Consider the following 17,229-nt stretch of genomic DNA (forward strand, 5'->3'; position numbering starts at 1 on the left):
GTAGAAACCACCAAGCCCTACGTCGCCCTGCTTCTACCGAAGCCTTCTCTATATAGCACCATCCCCCATATGATTGATCATCGACAGATGCTTGAACAGTATCAAAATCCTCTTATACGTACCTACCGGCTGGAACACAGGGGCCACACACTCATGCATGCATGCATACCTACCTCCAGTACCTTTATGCCTCCAGCACGACCATATACCTTAGCACTAGGCCCCCCAACACCAAGTATACAGCCATACCTATAGTAGCCCATCTCATCTTGGTCACTCGTTTGCAAGACCAAGACACACATCGCCTGTAGCTCGATGGAGTAGCCTTAGACACCTACCTACCTGCCTACCTGCCTACACATACCAGAGACACGAGAGCAAAGGGTTTGACTAGGTAGGTAAATAGGAAGCCAGAGACCTACCTATCAACGCAGTACACTACAGCGTCTGACCTGCCTTTACCTTTACCTCCTACAGACCTGTGCACCTACATAGCACCTACGTAGCTCCGCATCAAGACTACATACATGTAGACATCACCACTCTTTACCGATACGGATACTAATACTCACACAGGCCCCTGAGATACTTGGGTAGGCACCTAGACACTTCACTCATTCACCACCTTCGCAGATGGAGCCATTAAAGCACGTTAAAACGCGAATATCTTATTTAACTTATTTCATTCATTCCACTACTTAAAAAGGGGGGTATAAAGTAGATGGCAACAATAACAGCAGTAAAAAAAACAGCAGCAGCAGCAGCAAATCGAAAAGCGGGTAAAAAACTCCAGAGCACCAAATATAGCTCATGGATACCTATGCTCAATGCTCGATGCTCATGTGAGTCGCAATCGCGTTGCTCACTCAGCGTTTCCATGCTTGCTCAATGCTCAATGCTTTGCTTTTCGTCCGAACGCCTGACGCCTTACTATGCGATTCCATGCAATACGAGGGTATCTTCTCACGTATCAATCGTCGTTGCTCAAGTCACAACCCCTAAGCCTTCCGGGAGCGTCTAATCCTCCTCTTCGACATCCTCGTCCCAATCGTCTCCGACCTCAGCCCATCCGCAACCCCAGCGTTTACCTCCAAACTCGCCACCGGTGCGGAGGCCCTTAGCCTCCTCTCGATCCTCGCTCCATAGGCGGACCATGTAATCATCGCCGACTGTGACAAGCTTGCCCTCGTTCGTCCAGGACAGGGCGCCGACCTCGCTCTCGTGGGCACGGACCAGGGGGGCTCCCAAGCGTACGATAGGGATATCGTCTTTAGGTCTGTTCGAAAGGCTGAGCCCACCGCTGGATCGGCCAGATATAGCATTCGAAGACGAGTCCGGTCTAGATATCGCAATGGTGGAATTATCCAGGGATAGGTTACCCATTCCCCCATTGAGATCGTCGCGGAAGTAGCGCTCCGCGGTAGGAAATAGCACGGCGCAAGAATCACTACTTCCGACAGCTAGGATTTCGCTTCGACCGTCGCGCGCCTGTCGTACATCGCATTTGACGTAGAAGCTGGTCGCATGGAACGAAGGGTGTCTGAATCCATATAGTGGGCCAAGACCCTGATGAGTCGCTGCGTTACGTCGGCGAGGGTAACCATTGCGGGCGGAAAGTTCGGTTGCGTTACCTAGAATTAGGTGTGACATCGAATACGCATATACCGTGTTGTCCTTGCACGTCGAGTACAAACGAGCGCCATCAGTGCTCAAGGCTAGAGACGAAATACCAAAAGGTCTCCAGTGCTGGTGGGATGGGGGTGGCGCCGTTGTTGATAACGCAGAAGCGACCTTCTGGCGTGACGTGTGAATTGAGCGAATATCCCACAGATTGATGCATGCATCTGCTTCGCAGGCAGTGAGAAGCAGGTGCTCCTTTCCTTCGGGTAGGAACTGCAGACAAGTGACAGACACATCGCCGGCACGACTGGGTAGCTCACGACGAGATGGCGTATCACTGTGGCCTGTGCCATGTGCTTGTTGCACTTGACGCGAAGTGCGCGCATGGGCGTGATATAGGCTGTTCACAGCTTTGCCTTCCTTGAGCTGTGGCCGTCGGAATGCTAGATTGACTTGACGGTCTTCAGGAGTTGGGATGTTTTGTACGGGCCTGCCGGTACAGCGGAGATCCCAAATTTGAACACTGCCATCACGAGAAGACGTCGCAAGAACGTTACTGTTTGCCGCACCAGGCTGGAAACGGACTTGCTTCAGTGAGGCCGTATGGTGTTGCAAATTTGCGATGGGAGCCTGTGTCATGATATCTATAACACGACCGGTCTGGTCACCGGATGCGGTTGCCAGACGAAGATCATCGGCGGAGAAATCTAGGTCGATAATTGCGTTCGTATGAGCCTGGAAACTAATGTGGATTTTACGGAATAGATCTGGTTCATTGCGAGAGGTGTCGAGTAGACGGACCCGGCCTTCTTCGTCTCCGACCGCGACGAGGCTCTCCTTATGACAGGAGGTCACGCAGAATGGAATACAACGGCTGCCGGGACTGTCGTGACTGTTGCATTCGTGAATGTCGTCGGAAGTTGTGCGGAAGTCCGCAGCCTCCATTCTCCAATCTGCAGTTGGAAGCTTCAACGATGACAGGCCTGCTCGAGACATTCCGCCTAGCTCTCTCTGAGCGAATTGCCCGACGAAGCCTCGGCTGGCTAAAGGAGCCAGACGTTTGATCTCGGCTGACGAAGGCAACGTTTCGTCCTCACTTTCATCCGACTCTGATTCTAGATTAGTTTGACTTGAATAGAGCGACCTCATTGGGCTGAGGAGTCGTGATCGGGTAGAGGGAGATGATGGGAGGCTAAAACGACTCGGATTGGTGGTTAAGTTTGGGCGACATGGAGAAGAATCGGGTGTGTGGTGTAATTTTCGTCGCTTCGGTAATTGAGCATCCAATTGATCATTGAAATCGTCCTCGTCCTCTTCCTCCACTGTCTCCTCTATGAACGAACTCAAGTGACCTAGAGGACTGGAAGGTGCCGGGGTTTGATATGGATTGTGTTTCCGGTTTAGATCCGGAGCTCCGAGATCCTGAAGAGCTTTCCTTGCCGAGCTTACTCGAGAGGGTACGCGGGATCGGGGAGTGAAGAAGCGTTTAAACTTTCTGGGAGTGATAGAGGGGTTCCTTCTCTCCTTGCCATGAGCGGCCCTGGGTGGGGAGGAGGAGAATTGCGAATCCGACATTGTGTTCTCCATAGCTTCGGGTATTGTTACGGTCTATCGTAATAGTGCCGATTCCTATGATATACGATGACGATGGTATTGGTGTATGAAGATATCTCCCTTTTGACCTTTTCGATGTGGGGTATATCTTCTTGTAGATACCACCGTAGGTATCAATGTAGCTCCTGAACCCTCAGAACTTGGTGTTCGAGAGAGTATCAACGCTGGGCATCTAGTATGATACAGGTAAAAAAAAAAGAATAGAGAATAATGGGGACTGGAAGAGTGCTTAGATTTTCTTAGATGGGGGGTTTTTTCTTAGCAATTGAAGTACTAAGATTATATGTACTCGCGGGGAAAGACGGGAATGGTTGTCAGTCGTTGTTGAAGATGGAAGAGAAGGTGGATTGTAATTAAGTGTGGTTAAATGTGGTTAAGTGGACCACAGAAAAGGAAAGACACGCCCACGAAAAGACGCGATACACGTGAAAAAATCACTTAGAGAATCCCAAATGGGCTAATGGCACTGGAGTAACTCCAATTACCATTGCAAGCTAAGGTGGAGACGTGACAGTTTTAAGTTTACACTGTGTAATACTGTGCATTTTTCTAAGTGACTGGGGGTTGTGGCCATTGTTTGGCAGCTGCCGTCTTAAGCTATTACCGCATCCCGTAATAGCCATTGTAAAATTAGCCAATCAATAATGGCCATTATTCCTTGGTCGTGTCAATCACAGTGCTTCAAGTTAATGCATACTATGAAGTACCTTAGGTAAACCGTAAAGGACACTGATGGCAAACATTGACTCTACCTAGGAAGGTACACCCAATGTCACCCATATTAATCCCATCCAGGTTGTTTCCATGTGGTGACTATGTAGTAAAGAATCCAAATTAATACCTTCCATCAATAATTTGTGAATTCCTCCATTAGTTGTTGTACCTACATAAGGTACATATTATGTAGGTACCTAGTACTAGTTCTGCAGAGGATCAATTGATTACGTAATTATGTAAAACTGGGGCTCAGCTAGTGTAGGTACATAGGTACCAGGTCCAGGCTAAAAAAAAGCTGCCAGGCTTGTGGGCTAGTGGGCAGTTCCTGACCCATTTATAACCTTATCTGGCTTATCGAAGAAATAATTCTTTTAAAAATTTCTTGTCGCAGAGAACTCAAGTCCCTGCCATTTTGAATGTGGGACACACTCATGATAACATTATCAATCTTTTCTGTGCTGTGTTTAATTCAGACGAGGTAATCGTTTGGGAACGTCATGGCGATCCAGAAGAAACATGGCAAAGGCCGTTTGGATAAATGGTATAAATTGGCCAAAGAGAAAGGCTACCGAGCTCGTGCCGCCTTCAAGTTGATCCAGCTAAATAAGAAGTTCGGCTTCCTCGAGAAAAGCAAGGTCCTTCTCGATCTTTGCGCCGCTCCTGGAGTAAGTAAAAGCTACATATATATATGCCTCTAGGTATTTGCAAGCGACATAACAAGAGTTTCCGACTAACCTTACTCGATAGTCATGGTGTCAAGTCGCCGCAGAGGCCATGCCGGCCAACAGTCTTATTGTCGGAGTCGATCTTTCCCCGATCAAACCTATTCCCAAGGTCATCACCTTCCAGAGCGATATCACTACCGATAAGTGTCGTGCGACAATTAGGCAGCACCTTAAGACCTGGAAGGCCGATACCGTGCTTCACGATGGTGCTCCCAACGTTGGTACAGCTTGGGTTCAGGACTCTTTCAACCAAGCTGAATTGGCGCTCCAATCTATGAAACTAGCAACGGAATTCTTGGTGGAGGGTGGCACATTTGTTACTAAGGTGTTTCGTTCGAAAGAGTACAACAAGCTCCTCTGGGTTTTCAACCAGTTATTCACCAAGGTTGAGTCGACAAAGCCCCCTTCGTCGCGAAACGTCTCTGCCGAAATCTTCGTTGTATGCCGTGGTTATAAGGCCCCTAAACATCTTGATCCCAAGTTCCTTGACCCGCGATCTGTGTTTGCCGAACTCGCAGAACAGGCCCCAAATAATGAAGCGAAAGTCTACAAGCCGGAGCAGAAAAAGCGAAAGAGAGGAGGTTATGAGGAGGATGAATACATGCAGTTTAAAGAGCTGCCCGCAAGCCAATTTGTCGAGACTGCTGACCCTATAGCAATCCTTGGCGGCTATAACAAACTCTCCTTTGAGCAGCCGCGCAATGGGGATGTGGCACTTGCGGCGCTAGACAAGATGCCGGAGACAAATGAAGAGATTAGGATATGCTGCGCCGACTTAAAGGTACTGGGTCGCAGGGAATTCAAGCTTCTATTGAAATGGAGATTGCATGCGCGTGAGGCCTTCGGACTGCCTACCAAGAAGACTACCAAAGCTGCCGAGGCCGAGGAAGTCGGAGAAGTTGCAGAAGTCGAATCTATGGACGAGGAACTCAAAATCCAGGAAGAACTGCAAGCACTGAAAGACAAAGACAGTTCTAAGAAGAAGCGTGAGCGACGAAAAGACAACGAAAAAAAGCAAAAGGAGATCATACGGATGCAATTGCAAATGGTAGCTCCCATGGATATCGGTATGGAGCAAGCCGGCCCTGCTGGCTACGACTCTATGTTTGCTCTTAAGCCGATTGACAAGCATGGTGCTGCCAATAAGATTGCTAAGGGAAAGATGGCTGTTTTCAACGAGAAAAAGGTCAAAAAGGATCAAGACAGTGGTATCGGATCGTCAGGTGAAACGGACGGCGAGTCAGATGATGAGGAAGACCGTCTCGACCGTGAGCTTGATGGCTTGTACGAACAGTATCGGGAACGAAAATCAATATCGGACGCGAAGTTCCGGGCGAAGAAAGCCAGGCAAGAGCACGAAGATGGCGAATGGGAAGGCTTATCAGCCGATGAGCAGCAGTCTAGTGATGAGGAAGAACTAGAAGCGGATAGTGATAGTAGCGATGACTCCGACGATGAATCAGTTTCCTCTAAACCCCTAATCACTGATTTGGATACTGGGCCAACAGCACCTGGCGGCCTTTCCAAAAGAGCCGCAAATTTCTTTAGTCAGGACATATTCAAGGATATCACGGGAATTGTCGATGAGCCTCAACCCGACGCGGATGTGGTAATGGAGGACGTTGACGACGCCATACCCGCAAGGGTGACCACAAAGGCTAAGAGGGAAAAGGCCAATGCAGCTGAGGACGAGATGTCGTTTGGATCTGATGACGACACTCGAAACGGCTTCGAGGTCGTGAAACAAGACCAAGACGACGACTGGGAAGATAAAGACAAGCGCCTACCTGATGGAAGACTTGGTAAGAACCATACATAGCACTCAAAAGGTTCATTATATGCTAATAAAGTGTAATAGACATCGACATCATCACCGCCGAAGCCATGACTCTCGCGCATCAGCTAGCCACAGGCCAAAGGACCAACTACGACGTTGTAGACGACGGCTTCAACAAGCACGCGTTCCGGGACCGCGACGGCCTCCCCGACTGGTTCCTCGACGACGAGGGCAAGCACGACAAGCCACAAAAGCCCATCACTAAAGCCGCCGCCGCCGCCATCATCGAAAAAACGCGCGCCCTCAACGCGCGGCCCATCAAGAAGGTGCGCGAGGCCAAGGCCCGCAAGAAGTTTAAGGCCGCCCAGCGCCTCGAGAAGCTCAAGAAGAAGTCAGACCTCCTCGCCAACGAAGAGGGCATGACCGAGAAGGAGAAGGCGTCCAGCATCAGCAAGCTCATCTCCAAGGCGTCCAAGGCAAAGCCCAGACAGCCTGCTAAGCTGGTCGTGGCTAGGGGCTTGAATAAGGGTATTAAGGGACGTCCGAAGGGTGTTAAGGGCAGGTATAAGATTGTCGATCCCAGGATGAAGAAGGAGCTCAGGGCGCAGAAGAGAGTTGCTAAGAGGAAGTAGATGGGTTTTTATTGTGTAGGGAGATATGGATGATGGATGATGGATGGATTGATACCCTCCTATGTATTACGTACCTTCTTATCCATATTAGTATATCTATGCAAAGCTGTTTTGGCTACCCATCAAATACCTACTGTTCTTTATGGTGAATTGCTTATGGTATAGGCATTATGTGATCTCCTACCCCACGAAGTATGAGTACCTACTAGGTACCTAGGCTCGTACGTACAAACTACAACAACAATTTCTCAGGGGGGGTTTAAACAAGAAAAATGGCAGAAAAGCTCAGTACCGGGTTTCGAAGCTAGTGACCGATGAAAACCTCCCGTGATATTGTGTCGCACATAGTGTAAAGTTAGCGCTTTTCGTTTTAGGGAAGTGACGCCTTCTAGCATATAACCAACTCTGTCGGCGATAGAAAGCATCATGTGGGGTCGGTTGGAAAATTTACTGGGTAGTATTTGTGGATTTGGTCATCCTGATACCTGAGTATATGTCTACTGGATAGGACTCTACCTGGTAAGTAGGTAGGTAAGGTATCTGCCCTTGCCATCATGCTTTTAATACGCGAGAACAAGAATATGTATCGGCTCACACATACATGAGGAAGTCTCGGTGACCTACCCATTAGTAGACATACTCCTACTTCGTACATCAGGTGGTAGGTAAATAGAATATGAGGGTTATGTATTGATTGGTATCTCATGTTCATACTTCCTCTCCCTTTTCCTTTTCTGTCTTTCCTACAAGCACCTAGGTATACATCCTATAGAGTATAAAGCCAACAACCTAGAGCTGTATTACCGACCCATTACCACATAAGTTAGTTCCCAGCCTGTCTCCGACTCTTGCCCAACCTAGGCTTTGCGCCACCTCTCCCTCCACCACCAAAGCCACCACGAGTACCGCCTCTACCAGCCCCACCGCGCCCAGCACCGCCACGACCACCAGCACCGCCCCGGCCGCCGCCCCGACCGCCAATACCAGCCTTCATGCGCCTCGCGTTGAAGGAGCTGAGATCGCCGGAGCTCTCGGCGTCGCCGGACTTGATGTGGCGCTTCTTGCCGCCGAAGCCGTAGCGGTCGTCCTTCTTCTGGCGCTTGGCGTTGGCGGAGGGGGCGCCGGTGCGCTCACCGTCCTTGCCGCGCGCGAAGGCACGCTGGGTAGCGTGCTTGTTCAGCTCGCTGTCGATGCCGACGTCGAAGAGGTCGGCTTCGTTGGCGCCTACGTCGCCACCGCCGGTTTCTTGGCGTTCTGGGGGTTGTTAGTATGGATGTATGTACATATATAGATAGGGTGATTAGGGAGGTAGGGAGGTAAGTGGTAAAAGGGAAAAAAAACTTACTTCTCTTGAGGGTCTTGATCTTATCGAGAGTATCGCGCTTGCTCTTCTGACGCTCCTGGAGCTTGGCGACCTGGACCTGCTTTCCGAATTTCTTGAGGTCGCGCTGCTTGCGGGCCTCGCTGGAGGCCTTCTTGCTGCTGGCCTCCTCGACGAGCTTCGCCTTCACCTTCTCCATGTGTCCGTCGTCCTTGAGCATCTCGGCGAAGTAGTCGGTGGGCCGGGAGAACGGCACGCCTTCGGCCTTGAGAAGGGCGCGCGCGCGCTTCGCGGCGTCGAGACTCTGTGCGTAGAAGGCGAGTTCTCGCTTGAGGTCGTCCTGGATGTCCTCGATGCTGTCGGCCGTAGGCTCCACGCTGACAATGGTTTGGTGCGTCAAGAACGGCACTGATTTGTCGGTGGGTATGGCTATGCGGCTTAGCGAGGCGAGAAGGGCTGTAGTGTTGTTGATGGTGAGGCGGGAATGCGGGACTAGATCTTCCTTGTCTTCATCTTCCAAGTCTTCTAGGTCGGACATGGGTATGTCCTCCTCGTCTTCCTCATCCTCATCGTCCTCTTCTTCTTCGTCACTCTCGACGTTCGCCTTTTGTTTTTTGTTAGGTTTAGTGGCAGGCGCATTCTTGGCTTTGAGGATGTTTTTTTTTGGGCGCTCAATCTTTTTCTCGAGTTCTATCGAGGAATCTGAGTCGTCGCTTTCATCCACTCCTTCGTAGTCGATTGGAAGTTCTTCGTCCTCGTCTTCGTCCTCGTCTTCGTCCTCGTCTTCTTCAGCCTCGTTGTCTATTAGTGAGACACCAGCAGCATCTTCTTCTTCATCTTCATTGACGCCTTCCCAATCATCATCCTCCTCATCTTCATCGTCTTCGACGTTATTATGCTTGGGTGCCCCACTAGACTTTCCTTGCTTTCCTTGACTCTTCTTTACTCTTTCCTTATACTTCTTCTTTTCTTTCAACTTCTTGAAATCGACTCCCTTTTCTGCCGCAAGGGCGAGCTTGAGCTTACTTTTGACCATTGTTGTGGTTGAAAGTCAAAATATACTGGTTTATTGGTTGGCTGGCTTAAGATGAACGTGAACTTTTTTTTTCTAGCGATTGAAATGTTGCGACCCTTCAGAACTTTTTTTTCTGCCAGTGGATCGGTATCTATGTGGGTCTATTAGTCGTGGCTAATGAAGGCGGTGTGGGTCGTAGGTACTACAGTAGGTATCTTGGCCCGGAACCTTCAACTGCGCTAATGTGGCACGTGACACGGTACCAACAGATCATCGTATCCTTTCTCGCTTCTTACTCATTCGTTTTTCCACTTCTACTCTTGTAATGTAGAACGTGATATTAACCCACGCCATTATCTTGTGTTGAATTGACCTCACTTCCCAATTCTTATCTAAAGCTAAACCTCAAAGGCACGAAAAGATCAAAGATCTCTTACCAAGTCACCTAAAAAGCCTATGGGAAATAGTTACTAAGCACCAGGAAATATCCATTGATGACTTAAACGTTGGATTCGATAGTACTCATAGTTCATATGTTGACCCAAGTTGTCTAGAAACAACGTGTGCTGACCATAGCACTACCTAATCGTAATAACCATAGACTTTCCTTTCAGCACTCATCACCCACGGTAGGAACAGTATAGTCCCTAGGCAATATAACTCGAGACCAGTGTAATCCGCGTATCCATCCACTAGAATCGGTCAACTGCGTTCTTCTTTCCGGGCGAAACAGCTCTGAACTTCTTTATCCTCCCTATGGGTCATAGCCTGCGGGTGTGCCATAAAAAGAGAAGGGGTAAAAGAGAAAACAAGTTGGGGGTTACAATTACGTGGGTGTAGGGGTATCTCGTATGAGATTTGGGAAAAAGAAAAACAGGGAAACATCCGATGAGCGCCTACTCTGGCGCGGTGTAAACACTTCATCGTTGAGTCCGTGATGCAGCGCATTCTTTGCGCAAGCCTATCCGATCCTTCGTCATTCATCTTCTTCGTTATTCGTTATGGGAGGAGGTATCATGACTTCTGCCATGCTACAACCACAGCCCAAACCAGCCTCGCGATATCGTGATATCACAATGTAGTTTTCCATCAACTTATTCCTTAGGCGAAAAGCATATCGTCTTCGTCGTCGTCATATTCCTTGGCTTCGTCATCGTCTTCATTTGCGTTTTCCTCTTCCTCTTCCTCATCATCTTCTTCGTCGTCTTCCTCATCATCTTCATCCTCCTCGTCTTCATCTTCATCTTCTTCCTCTTCTTCCTCTTCCTCTTCCTCTTCCTCTTCCTCTTCATCTTCGTCCTCGTAGTCATCATCTTCATCTTCATCGTAGCTGTCTTCGTCCTCGTCCTCGTCATCCTCCTCAAACTTGGCCTTCAAGACCCGCCAATCAACCCAGCGTCCAGAGAGACTAGCGAACTCCGTCTGGAGGTAGAGCCACTTGTCGGCGCGCAATCGCGCCTCCGCGATGGCGAGCATCTTGCAGTCGCGCTCGCTCCAGAACTGGTCGGGCTTGAGCTTCTTCTGGTCGGTGTAAATCGCGTTGAGAACGTCGAGGAACTCGAGGGGCCTCTGATGATGAGCGGGCTGGACGTACGAAGACGAGGCAGAGCTAGAGCTAGAGCTTGAGCTGGACTCCGAGCTAGACGAGAAGGCCGTCGTGTAGAGCTTCTTCAGCTTCTTCGCCTTCTTGGCTCTCTTCGCGGCTTTGGAGCCGGAAGCGCGGTTGTCGTTCTCTGTCGCGATGCCTTTACCCTTTGGCTCTTTGGCGGTGGAGCTAGAGCTAGACTGCTGGCTCTCCTTGGGCGCGGCTTTTGCGATAGCTTTCTCGATAGCCTTTTTGGCCTTGAGCTTGCGGACGTTCTCCGCAGCGTGGACGGCGCCGGGGTACCATTCCTCCATGATGGCCTCCAGCTTGGCCTTTTTGATTGCCTGGGTAACCTGGCGTTTCTTGAACTTCTTCTCGCGCTTCAGGTCCTCGTCGTACTGCTTCGCCAGGATATTGGGGGTTAGACCACCGTTCTCGCCCTGGTACTTGAGGTATTCGAAGCGGACCTTCAGCTCGCCGATGCTGCGTCCAAGTGCGATGGAAATGGCTTTCCAACTGATATTTGTTTTTTGCAGGTTAGCCAGGGATAACTGGATAAAATCAATCGGCTGGGGAGATTTATCTATCGCGCGATAATTGAGGTAGAGGTGTAGGCATTTTATCTCAATCAAAAGACGATAATAATGGTTTGCGATGACGGCAAGGAGCAAAAGGGAGATGAAAAATGACGAGAAGCAAACTTACGGAGCATTCATGGCCTTCATGAGGCAAAGGTAGCCATCTTCTTCATTAATCCAGTCCATTTTGTAGTCTCTGCGGCTGATGGCAAATCGAAGTTGAGCTATTCTTCGAGAAATGACAGTGGTGGGAATCATGAGAGGAAGGCTTGGATCATTCTGAGGACTAATTGCCTGGACCCCACAAGCAATGTACTCGCCTGGGCGGAGAGGACCAGTAAGGAGTCGAATATATTCCATATCCTTGGCAATGTCGTCGTCCTCGATGATGAAGACCGGGGCTCGATTGTAGGGCCACAGGGTGTGGGACAGAGCTCGGCTGACAGGAATCTGCTCTTGGGTGACTACCGAGCTATAAATCACCTCTCGAAGATCCTGGATGGTGAAGGGGCCCTTGCGAGTATATTGGGCGTAGGCATTGAGAATACTTTGCAGTTCCTGCTGGGCAAACGGTAGCTTCGTCACATTGATGGAGCGTTCAGGCTGTAGGAACGCCTCTCGAATGGTACCCAAAGGGGCAGACATGGTTGTTCAGTGATAGCTTGTTCAAGAAAGTTCAAATTTTCACGATAGAAAGCGAATAGGAGCTGTGTTAGATGAAAGAAGTGGTGGAATAATTGGTGGTTATTGACGTAGAGAATAAGCAATGTGATAGTGGTTGAACGCAACCAAAACTTCGGCGGGCTTACGGAAAAGAAAGAAAATTAAATAAACATAGATCCACAGACGGGAACCGCGAAGGGAAGGGCTATACCTAGGTAGATACCTAAGGAGCACAAGTAGGTCGATGGGAGACAACATGAGGGTAGGAGATGTTCCTGGTGGAGCTCAAAGTTCAGGCACCTAGGTACATCGAAGTGTGTACCTTTCAATACTATTATTCGACTACATGGTAACCAAAATAAAAGCTGGCATTGATTCTATTGTAATGTCGACCCAAGTACCTTCTTGTCGACAGGATGGCGTTGTAGGTATCTCAAGGCAAAATTGGGTGGGAAAGGGGGCGCCAGTACAGGCTACGAGGATCAGGTACTCAGGGGTACTTTGAAAACCCACATTTACACACCTTCATGTATGGGCATAAGGCATCATCAAATGTAATGGGTACTTGTACAGAATCTATAAGATACGGGCATCCATTTTACAAGCACCAACTAGACACCTATAATTTACTACTCCTCAGCTCAGGTCTCCACTTCGCGTACGGATGCTCTTCGGAATCAGGTATCAAGTGGTCGACAGCTCCCGTATTCAGAAGCCCGGGGTGAACTTGGTCCAGACTCGTTATACCGCACATCTGCATTGTAGTAACCAACTCATCGGTAAGAACTATGACAAAGAAGGCGATCCATTAGCCATGCTCATCTGTATAACTCAAAGTGAAGTAAATCAGATAGGGGGTATTAGTCACGAAGGTCAAACTTACTATCAACAAACCTCTCAACCCCCTCCCTCCCATACCCCAGCGCGTACAAAAACCCCCTCCCGACCCCCACCGCCCTCGCACCAAGACACAGCGCCTTGAAAACATCCGTGCCCCTCGTCACCCCCCCATCAACATACACCTCCATCCTCTCGAAGACGCGCGGACAGCACTTCTGCAGCTCCAGCAGCACCAGGATCGTCGCGGGCGCCGTGTCCAGGCTGCGGCCGCCATGGTTGGAGACGTAGATCGCGTCGGCGCCGGCCTCCAGCGCCCGGACCGCGTCCATCGCCGTCTGGATCCCCTTGATCGCGACCGGTAAGCCGGGGACCTGCGCGCGCAGCCACGCGACGTCGGCCCACGTCAGCGACGCGTCGATGTAGCCCCCCATCAGCCGGCCCAGCGCGCCGCCCTTCTTATCGCTCTTCGCCTGCGCCCCGGACATCGGCGCCGTGAAGTTGCTGACGTCCGACTGGACCCGCTCGTCCGCCTCTCTTTTCCCGATGACGGGCGCGTCGACCGTAAGGAAGATGCCCTTGATGCCGTGCGCCCTGACGACCTGGAGCAGCTTTTCGGACTTCGCGCGGTCTTTGTCCACGTACAGCTGGAAGAACAGGGGTATCTTCTCCTTCCCCTTTCCAATTCCCCCCTTATCCTCTTCCTCCTCCTCCTCCAGCGCGGCAACCACCTCCCCGACCCCATACGACGCACTCGTCGACACGCACACCCCCACCCCCCTCGCCTTGCACCCCCTCACAATCCCCCTCTCCCCCTCCGCATGCACGACCTTCCCCATCGACGTCGGCGCCGCGAAGAACGGCACGCCCACTCTACACCCCAGGATACTTGTCTGCGTGGAGACGACGCGCACGTCGCGGCGCAGCACGCGCGGGCGCAGGGTGATGCGCGCGTACGCGGATGCGTTGCGCGAGGCGGTGTGGCAGTCGGTGGCGGCGGAGGAGACGAAGGCGTAGGCTTTGGGGGAGAAGGAGAGGAGGGCGGCGGCGGCGAAGTCGTGGGCGCTGAGGAGGGAGTCTAGGGGTGGGTTTTGCGTCTGCTTTTGCTGCACTAATGCGGAAGAGGGGGGGGAGGAGGGGTTAAGGGGGTGAGGCCATCCCTCCGGCACGGAAGCCTGGTCCAGCGCGCCGACACGGGAGGAAAGCGGTAGCGAGGCTTGGATGAGAGAGAGGGAGTGCACATCTGTGTACGCGGCTGTTGCGTCGCGCCCGGCGTGCTGCAGGAGGGTGGCGGCGCCGCCGGGGTGGGAGGGCGCGAAGGTGCTCAGGTCGTAGACGGTGCCGGCGACGACGAGCCAGAGGTCGGTGAGGGAGTTGTGCTGGGATAGCTCGGATACGGTTATGAGGCGTAGCTCTGGGCTGGGTTTGGGGTGTTCTGCACCCATTTTGGGGGGTTGCCTGGCCTAAGGTGGTGGTGATGGGGAGGAGAATATAATGAGTTGTTGTCAGGGGTATCCGGGTATGCTTTGTAATCTAGTTTCTCTTGTTTTTTCTCACGGGGTTTTAAAATCGACAATGATGAAGCATAATCCTTTTCTACTTTGACTGACAAGTGGGATCTTAAAGACAAATTTCCCACAATTAACATCATCAAAGAACCTAGATTGGTAGCCCTGAAGGTAGCTACTTCCCTTCCGAGCCTCTATCTATGTCGATACCCAGATACCTATCTCCAATCCCGAGTCGGCGGAAAAGGGGCCGAGGACGTGGAGAAAACCACATTAGCCACTGCCGGTTTCCCCACCTGCCTTCCCGGATTGGTTTGACCCGGGGGTTATTCCCGTTCCCCTTTGTTATAATCCTCTTTGTTCTACTGTTACGATTTCATCTGGTACCTCGTTTCACCTATCTAGCAGATAGTTATGTTGCATGTGAATCTTAGTAAACATAAACCTATGATTGGACAACCGTGGGTAGGTTACTGGCTTAATACCGTCTTGCTATTGCATTAGTCTTCTATGGATACTACCGCGACTAGGTATTCAAGCTAAAAATGATCGGCGAGTTGACCTAGGTAGGGCACCTAACTCACCTATCCACCTCTTACACCTACATGTAGCTACCTGGCGTAGATATCTTTCGCTTTCCTCCCCTGCACTGCTCTGCCCTTGCCCTATACATCTGACGCTGTTTGAAGTATTTCAGAAAAATTCCGAATCAAAACCTCGCCATTCTGCCTTCGACTGGTACATAGCAAGCCTTTGATAAAAAAAAACTAATATTCCCAATGGAAATAGATAGTAATAGGTATCATAGCACATGCGTTCCGCGCCGCCGAAACGCCAATGATCCCGAGATTCCGGAGGAAGATGGAAGTAGGAAGAAATAGACGCCGCCCGCTATCCCAGTATATACACGCAGCTCCGACCAAGACTTCATAGGTAAGTACATCCAATCCAATCCATTTAGAGAGGTGACCCGCCCTCGCTCTGCAAGCATCTCCTCCTCAACTGTCTTTCCTCCATCTTTCTTTCCTTTATTTCTATCGTTCTTTATATTCCGCCGCAAAATCGCCGTTCCCCGTTCACGTCCCCGAATACGGCCTATACGTCTGAAAGTGCGCCGGCGGCGGCGGGCTGAACTCGGAGTACTCGGACGCCGACTGGTGGTGCTGCTGCTGCTGCGGCGGCGGCGGCGTCGGGTTCGAGATCCACGTGTAGCTCGCGGGGTCGTCGGCCGGGTTGAGCGGGTCGCCCGGCGTGATCGGCGACACGATGTCGTCCGCAGCAGTGGGCTGTCTCTGCTGCTGCAGCGGGGGGACGTACGTCGACGGCCGTGCGTGCGAGGACATCCTCGGCTGCTGCGATTGCGTGTTATGCGTATGAGCATGAGTGTGGGTGTGGGTGTTCTGGCTATGCTGCGTGTCGCGGCTGTCGCGCGGTATGACGATCGGGTCGAGGCTCGTCGGCGGCGGGTAGCTCGCGATGTGCTGCGTGGATGTGTCGATCATCTGCGGGGGCAGCTCCCCGTAGAAGTCCGAGTTGTAGTACGGCTCGGGGATGCCGCCCGGGTACACGCTGGCGGCGGGGAAGTCGCGGCTCGTGTACGGCGGCGAGCCGGCGTATTCTTTGCCTTCTTGGGTTTTCCGCCTGCGGTGGCGGAGGAGGAAGAATATGGCGGCGCCGATCAGTGCCAGTCCGGCGAGCCCGCCGATCACGCCGCCAGCTATGGCGCCGGCCCTATTTTGCCCTGAGCTGGTGCTTCTTGCTGGTGCGTCTGGCCTGGTAGGTGGTGTTGGGCTCTCGCTTGGGAATATTGTTACAGTGACGGGGCCGCTGGTTGATAGGGATACTCCGGATGTTGATTGATCGGCGGTCGTTGGATCGCTCGTCGGTGTCCAGCCGGGGAGCGGGCTCGTTGCGATGGTGCTGGATCCGGCGTCCTCGCCACATGCTAGAAAACTATAGCCATTCAAATTCTCAAAGAAGTCGACATCGTACAGATAGGTCACACAGTGCGGGCGTGATGGGTCGTCGCCACTTTGCTTGGTCTTAGCAGAAGAGATCGAGGGGGATATACGTAGGTAAACAATAAATAAATGTAGATAATTCATAAACTTACCACGTGAGAGTCCCTTGACCGGTTTCAATTGCTATTTGCGATCGCCTTGATTCAATGCATGTGGTTGGTATTCTGCAATCACGACGAATTGCCTGGTCGCAACACCCGGCGGCACCAGCATCCGAATCAGCGAAGCAATATTCCCCATCATTACAACTTATCGCCGGCGCTATTAAGAGTTAAGAGGGTTTATCCTGATTAAAATAATAAAATAATGAAATCATAAAATAATAAAAAGCCAGATAGGTCGGCAGATAGATAGGTTGGTGATTTTATGAATCTATTCACCTACCACTGAGATCACCAATTGGAAATCCGCACGTAGCATTAGAGACGGTACTTTGCTGCCTCCTCCGAAGGTCGAGGTCGAACGGGTAGGCCACCGCCGGCGGCGCAGTTGGCTTCGGCGTCCATCCCGCAGGGTCTATTTCCGCGAGACCGTTTGTCTCTTTAGCCGGACCCCAATTTCCTGTTCCTCCTCCTGCATGGCGACCAGGCCAGTGTAATAGGCTCGCATCAACACA

At 51.2% G+C, this 17,229-nt stretch overlaps 6 protein-coding genes across 6 annotated transcripts; 1 reads left to right on the forward strand and 5 right to left on the reverse strand.

Annotated features, from left to right (window-relative positions):
- Positions 1–372: 372 nt before the first annotated feature.
- Positions 373–3,684, reverse strand: GGS25DRAFT_489397 (WD40 repeat-like protein). The gene has a single exon (XM_049260895.1). It carries the CDS (start codon positions 3,205–3,207, stop codon positions 1,018–1,020), a length of 2,190 nt encoding a protein of 729 aa, XP_049116388.1. The 5' UTR covers positions 3,208–3,684; the 3' UTR covers positions 373–1,017.
- Positions 3,685–4,299: 615 nt separating this feature from the next.
- Positions 4,300–7,203, forward strand: GGS25DRAFT_489398 (AdoMet-dependent rRNA methyltransferase spb-1). Its single transcript, XM_049260896.1, has 3 exons — positions 4,300–4,616; positions 4,699–6,478; positions 6,535–7,203. The coding sequence occupies exons 1-3, from the start codon at positions 4,449–4,451 to the stop codon at positions 7,083–7,085; spliced, it is 2,499 nt and encodes an 832-aa protein (XP_049116389.1). The 5' UTR covers positions 4,300–4,448; the 3' UTR covers positions 7,086–7,203.
- Positions 7,204–7,726: 523 nt separating this feature from the next.
- On the reverse strand, positions 7,727–9,532 carry GGS25DRAFT_489399 (Ebp2-domain-containing protein). The gene is made up of 2 exons (XM_049260897.1): positions 8,431–9,532; positions 7,727–8,339 (listed from the first exon to the last, which is right to left on the reverse strand). The coding sequence occupies exons 1-2, from the start codon at positions 9,440–9,442 to the stop codon at positions 7,909–7,911; spliced, it is 1,443 nt and encodes a 480-aa protein (XP_049116390.1). The 5' UTR covers positions 9,443–9,532; the 3' UTR covers positions 7,727–7,908.
- Positions 9,533–10,137: 605 nt separating this feature from the next.
- GGS25DRAFT_531446 (uncharacterized protein) lies at positions 10,138–12,229 on the reverse strand (the record flags this gene model as incomplete). The annotated part of the gene is made up of 2 exons (XM_049265498.1): positions 10,138–11,522; positions 11,712–12,229. 2 exons carry the CDS (start codon positions 12,227–12,229, stop codon positions 10,523–10,525), a joined length of 1,518 nt encoding a protein of 505 aa, XP_049116391.1. The 3' UTR covers positions 10,138–10,522.
- Positions 12,230–12,866: 637 nt separating this feature from the next.
- Positions 12,867–14,529, reverse strand: GGS25DRAFT_521422 (FMN-dependent dehydrogenase-domain-containing protein; the record flags this gene model as incomplete). Its single annotated transcript, XM_049264060.1, has 2 exons — positions 12,867–13,033; positions 13,131–14,529. 2 exons carry the CDS (start codon positions 14,527–14,529, stop codon positions 12,867–12,869), a joined length of 1,566 nt encoding a protein of 521 aa, XP_049116392.1.
- A 532-nt stretch (positions 14,530–15,061) lies between these two features.
- GGS25DRAFT_489407 (uncharacterized protein) lies at positions 15,062–16,728 on the reverse strand. Its single transcript, XM_049260898.1, has one exon. The coding sequence runs from the start codon at positions 16,695–16,697 to the stop codon at positions 15,669–15,671; it is 1,029 nt and encodes a 342-aa protein (XP_049116393.1). The 5' UTR covers positions 16,698–16,728; the 3' UTR covers positions 15,062–15,668.
- Positions 16,729–17,229: the final 501 nt, after the last annotated feature.

Source organism: Hypoxylon fragiforme (assembly GCF_022984875.1).
Source record: "Hypoxylon fragiforme strain CBS 206.31 chromosome Unknown GGS25scaffold_5, whole genome shotgun sequence".
Lineage (NCBI taxonomy): Eukaryota > Fungi > Ascomycota > Sordariomycetes > Xylariales > Hypoxylaceae > Hypoxylon > Hypoxylon fragiforme.

What these genes read in the sequence shown, in the direction of transcription:
- GGS25DRAFT_489399 (XM_049260897.1), bottom strand. Translation starts at nt 9,442, where the DNA reads ATGGTCAAAAGTAAGCTCAAGCTCGCCCTTGCGGCAGAAAAGGGAGTC. An exon ending in GATCAAGACCCTCAAGAGAA is followed by an intron (nt 8,340 to 8,430) that starts GTAAGTTTTTTT and finishes AACAACCCCCAG; the next exon opens with AACGCCAAGAAACCGGCGGT.
- GGS25DRAFT_489397 (XM_049260895.1), bottom strand. Translation starts at nt 3,207, where the DNA reads ATGGAGAACACAATGTCGGATTCGCAATTCTCCTCCTCCCCACCCAGG.
- GGS25DRAFT_489398 (XM_049260896.1), top strand. Translation starts at nt 4,449, where the DNA reads ATGGCGATCCAGAAGAAACATGGCAAAGGCCGTTTGGATAAATGGTAT. An exon ending in ATCTTTGCGCCGCTCCTGGA is followed by an intron (nt 4,617 to 4,698) that starts GTAAGTAAAAGC and finishes CTTACTCGATAG; the next exon opens with TCATGGTGTCAAGTCGCCGC. An exon ending in CCTACCTGATGGAAGACTTG is followed by an intron (nt 6,479 to 6,534) that starts GTAAGAACCATA and finishes AAAGTGTAATAG; the next exon opens with ACATCGACATCATCACCGCC.
- GGS25DRAFT_489407 (XM_049260898.1), bottom strand. Translation starts at nt 16,697, where the DNA reads ATGAATTATCTACATTTATTTATTGTTTACCTACGTATATCCCCCTCG.